The sequence below is a fragment of the Sinocyclocheilus grahami genome, unplaced genomic scaffold (genome assembly GCF_001515645.1).
Source record: "Sinocyclocheilus grahami isolate Dianchi unplaced genomic scaffold, SAMN03320097.WGS_v1.1 scaffold451.1, whole genome shotgun sequence".
NCBI lineage: Eukaryota > Metazoa > Chordata > Actinopteri > Cypriniformes > Cyprinidae > Sinocyclocheilus > Sinocyclocheilus grahami.
Genome location: NW_015505630.1, coordinates 78,629 through 83,446, shown reverse-complemented (window position 1 = coordinate 83,446; position 4,818 = coordinate 78,629). Strand labels below are relative to the sequence as shown.

The 4,818-nt window shown below is 37.5% G+C and overlaps 1 protein-coding gene across 1 annotated transcript in view; it reads left to right on the top strand.

The window, feature by feature from the left end:
* The window catches only part of LOC107552465 (C-type mannose receptor 2-like), a 50,853-nt gene that overhangs the window by 37,340 nt on the left and 8,695 nt on the right, over positions 1 to 4,818 (top strand). Inside the window, exons 13-14 of the mRNA XM_016234349.1 lie at positions 2,275 to 2,417; positions 2,654 to 2,741. Of these exons, the coding sequence (XP_016089835.1) occupies positions 2,275 to 2,417; positions 2,654 to 2,741 (231 nt within the window). The remainder of the gene's footprint in view (positions 1 to 2,274; positions 2,418 to 2,653; positions 2,742 to 4,818) is intronic.

Below are 4,818 nucleotides of genomic sequence, written 5' to 3'. Positions count from 1 at the left end.
GTCAATTTTAGTGCACTTTTCACAATTTATAGAATGGCCAAACAAAACACAAAATAGAGACCGCGGTCTTATATTAACTTTTTGATATTTTGGCCAAAAGAAAGCTTTCAATTCTGTAATTCATGAAATCACTTAAGAGACCGAGAACCTTCACGGCAAGAGTGAGCAATTATAATCTTTCACCACTACTCTATTTTCTTAAATAGATAAGCTTTCCGTTTAACCTCTCACTCTTCTTCCCACATCTAAAATGTGAGGAAAACAGATTGTCATATTTGGCATCAATCAAATTGCAAACGAGAATAAATTCAATTTCTCTTACAGACAGGAAGAAAAATAAAACTGTTTCTTACCTGTCTTTTTAAGAAATTCCCGGAAGGATGAGCCACCATTTGTTAGTAAAATAACAATTGGTCCCTCGATATCTCTTTGCCGCCTGGAAAAATTCTCAGTCCCTCAAAGTGTATAACGGCCGGGAAGCAAGAAAACACACATTCAATGTATTCTCAATACTTCAATTTATTCATAGAAACAAAGATATTATATAGGCATATGTCGAGGGGAGTTTCAACCCTAACCAATGAGGATATAGATGACATACATTTAGGATCTTTGGCCAAGAACATGCGTTTATATAAAATAGCCACATGTACAGAAAAACATGGACATATTAGGAATAGACTTTGGCGAAGGATGCTGAACTCGCTTCGTAGTTCATCACGAACTCCTTTACCTTGGAGTCCTAGCATTCATCTCCTTATTTGAACCAAGAAAAGCTAATGCATACATGTGCGCATGTGTACCTCGAATATGAGTAAGGGACATTAAAACATCATACAAGAGAGAGAGAGCAGATCGAGAACAGATAGAGGAGGATTCAGAGAGAAAACAGAGCTGTACAGAGTGAGAGAGAGGAAAAAAGAAAAGGAGGGGTGAAAACATCTAGAACAAATCTCAAGACAGAGTGTTTTCTAACACCAGGGAAACAAAAACTTTCACAAAAGGTGGAAAACAAACACGGGGGAATGACGCCGCTTACTTCTTTGTTGGTCCGGTATTCTGTCACGTTGTGCTACTGTGTGAAGCACGGAGACGAAGGAGCAAAGAGACGAGGAGTAGAATTCAAACCAACAAGCTTTAATGCCATCCAGGGAACAAGGAAAACACACGTGACACGGGTAGACATGTACAATACCGGACGCTGAACTAAAGTCAGGGAACACTGTTTAAACACATGACAGGATGAGGAGAGGACAAGACACACCTGGGATCAATGGAAATAAAACGGGGAACACCTGGAATCAAATCAACATAATCAGGACAGGAACAGGAAACTAACCAAATATGGGCATAGGAAGGTACATGGGGAGCAAGACACACACAAAACACGGAACAAAGTCTGACAATAATATTTTATTTTCCCGGATTGCTCTAGTTTAACATACATTTCTGCAGAATTTTCATGCAGAATCTATGAAAATGTTAATAATTTTAACAAAATAAAAAGGGTCATGAATAAGCTACTTCACATAACAGATGTTTACATATAGTCCACAAAACAAAATAATCACTGATTTTTATTAAAAAAAAATTAAAAAAGACCCTGATTCTTAATACTCTGTTCTGTTACCTGGATGATTCATGACTGTTTTCATGTTTTGTTATAGTTGTTCATGAGTCCCTTGTTTGTCCTGAGCAGTTTCCCACTTCACTTCCCACTTCAGAAACTGTTCTTCAGAAAAGAATCCTCCAGCTCCTGCACATTCTTTGGTTTTCCAGCATCTTCTGCATATTTGATTTCCAGCTGTGGCTGTATGATTTTGAGATCCATCTTTGCACTCTGAGGACAATTGAGGGACTCATGCACAACTATTACAAAAGCTGCAAACATTCACTGATGCTCAAAAAGGCAAATTATGCTTTAAAAAATATTTTTTCTTTGATAGCTGTATTAATTTTTTATTTATTTTTCATTTTTTTGACAGTAATAAAATCAGTTTTAATTGGCTTTACATATCAGGGAATAAAAAGTAATAATTAATGATTGCAAATTCATCACAAAATTAACAATCATAAAAGTTTTTGAGTTACAATTCAGTAAATTCTTCTTCCTGTCATTCCATTTCAAATCGAGTTCAACATCCTGTGAGTGTGTCCATTCAATTCAAGAAGTGAACAAATTCTTACATTTTGAATTTTGGCCAGTCCTGGTGTGGTGTCTGTGTGTTTGCCTGTATTGGGGTGTGTGGTCAACTCATCGCTGTGCTTTTGTAGGTCTTTCATGCAGGTGCACTGGAGAAGAGATTGACTTGGATTCAAGCTCACAAGTTCTGCCAGAAACATGGAGCTCAGCTTGCCAGCTTCAGTACGCCAGAGGAAGAGACCTATGTCTTCCAGATCCTCCATGAGGCTTTCGGGTACGTTTCTAAAATCCAGCCCTAAAGCAACACTGTGTGTGTTTGTAATGAATGAGGACATGATTTGTGTGAGAATTATTAACATTTCCTTTATTCATCAGTTTTTACTCTCAGATACAACTAGACAGAATATTTTGAGGTTAAGTTTATGTTTAAGATAAGTTAAGACTTTGAACCGGATGCTTCTTGTGGGCCTGTTAAAGGTATAGCAGTGTCTAACAGCTCTGTTTGGGCAGGGAGGCAGAGGATCATGAGCAGCACTGGCTGTGGATCGGAATTTCCCGCAGGAATAGTGACAGTTGGACATGGGGTGATGGATCAGCTGTGAGTTTCTTAAAATACTGTACATTTTTATTGTATTTCATTGTACTACACCAGTGTGTATGTGTATATACTTAATATTTTAATAACATTGATGGCTATTTTAATAATAGTTCATGATGATTAATGATACTCAGTATGATTTAAGAGGAACACATTTCTGAACATTATCCATGGGCCTGTGGACATATATAAGACAAATAAATAAAAGTTGGAAAACACTGTACTAGATATCCAAAGAGCAGGTGTTGTCAGCCTTTTTGACTCCAAGGCCCCCATATTAATATTTGAAGGCCCAAAACGTATTTTAATCAATGGGCAGTCCTACTATAGTTATTATATTTATAGTTACAGTATCTAAATTAAAAAGCAATATAATAATTATAATTAAAATAATTTCATTTCAGGATTCCAAAACTTAAATGTTCATAAAAAATGTAATCTATTTATTAAAAATATTCAATATATTAAAAATAAATTATTTTAGAGCTTTGCATAACTGGTCAAATTTATATTCATTATAAAAATCCCTATCGAGTTCATTTTCATGACTTTTCCTGGTCTAGAACTATTAAAATCAGGCTTTCTCACATATCCAGGTTTTCCAAGACCATGAGAATCCCAATTCTTCAAAGATAAAAGCAGCATTTGAATGGGTAAATCAAGATAAGGAAGATCATGCTATAGTTTTTAAGGTTTTAAAGGAGACATAGTATGCCCCTTTTTACAATATGTAATATAAGTCTCTGGTGTCCCCAGAATGTGTCTCTGAAGTTTCAGCTCAAAATACTCCACAGATCATTTATTATATCATTTTGAAAATGCCTATTTTGAGTGGAAGCAGAAACACGCTGTTTTTCGGGGCCTGGCTCTTTAAATGCAAATGAGCTGCTGCTCCCCGCCCCCTTTTCCAGAATAGAGCTGTGCCTTTACAGCTGGTACCTGCTAAAAAACATCTGTTTTGGTTCTGATTATGTTTATCGCGCTGAGATCATGTGTTTTAAACCATATGAGTTTAAACTTCTGATATATGGTTTTCTGAGAACACACGGACAGAAAGCGGCTGTCACAGCATGTGAGTACTAGGCATGGGACGATAACGGGTTTCAAGGTATACCGCGGTTTGGAAAAGTCACGGTTTCAAAACCACTTTTCCGTTATACCGTTCCTGCGGTATGTGCAGTTTTTTACGTGTCGTCAAAGACGGAAAGTACAGGACTCCCTCAGTTGTGTGCAGCGAAGAGCGTAACGAGTCACACGACCCTCCCCCTCCGGTTGGTGCGAGCGGAGTCACCTGTGTGTGGGAGGGCCGAAGGAGATGAATCCCTGGAACTTTTTCCCCTGTCGAAAAAGACGATGTCTGTCATATGGGAATTTTTCGGGTAACGTACACTAACCATGTTCCGTACACAATGATGTTCCGTACAGATGACACTTTAGCGCAGATCGCTAAATAAATACTTCCAAGTCGAACATAAACTACATATCTGTGTCCCTCTTTCACCCCCGATCAAGACAGAGACCCCCCCGCCGTTTGTTTCAGTGTTGAAATAAATACTATTTGGCTTGCTACCGAGGCAGATAACATGGCTAATTAACTAGCTAACGTCAACTAGTTTCCTCCCTCACGTTACTTCACAGAGTGAGGAATAGCAGTCTAAAGTACGTACTGTAGCCTACTTTTCTGCGATTTAGTACAATAATTAAATTTAGCTGGTATCACGTCTATACGTTTAAGCCTCCTGCCATTGTTTACATCTGTTCAAAATCACACATTTAAAAAATAAAATAAAACTTTGCCACTGTTTGAGTCTCTTTCCTTATGTGTGTATGTGCACACATCCTCGTACCTCACCGCTCCAAACCATAGCTCCAAACTTAATCCGGGAAAGGTGAACATTCCTGCATCATAACTTGGACTGAAAGATGAATTTGTAGAAAGCGAGCATGTCTCCAAAAACCTTGTTGAGCTGCAGGTTTATGCATGCATTTTTTAATCATTTTTTTAATTTTATTTTTTACAGAAATTATGTTTTGATTATATTTTTGGTTATTGAGCTGCAGGTTTAGGCTCACTTAA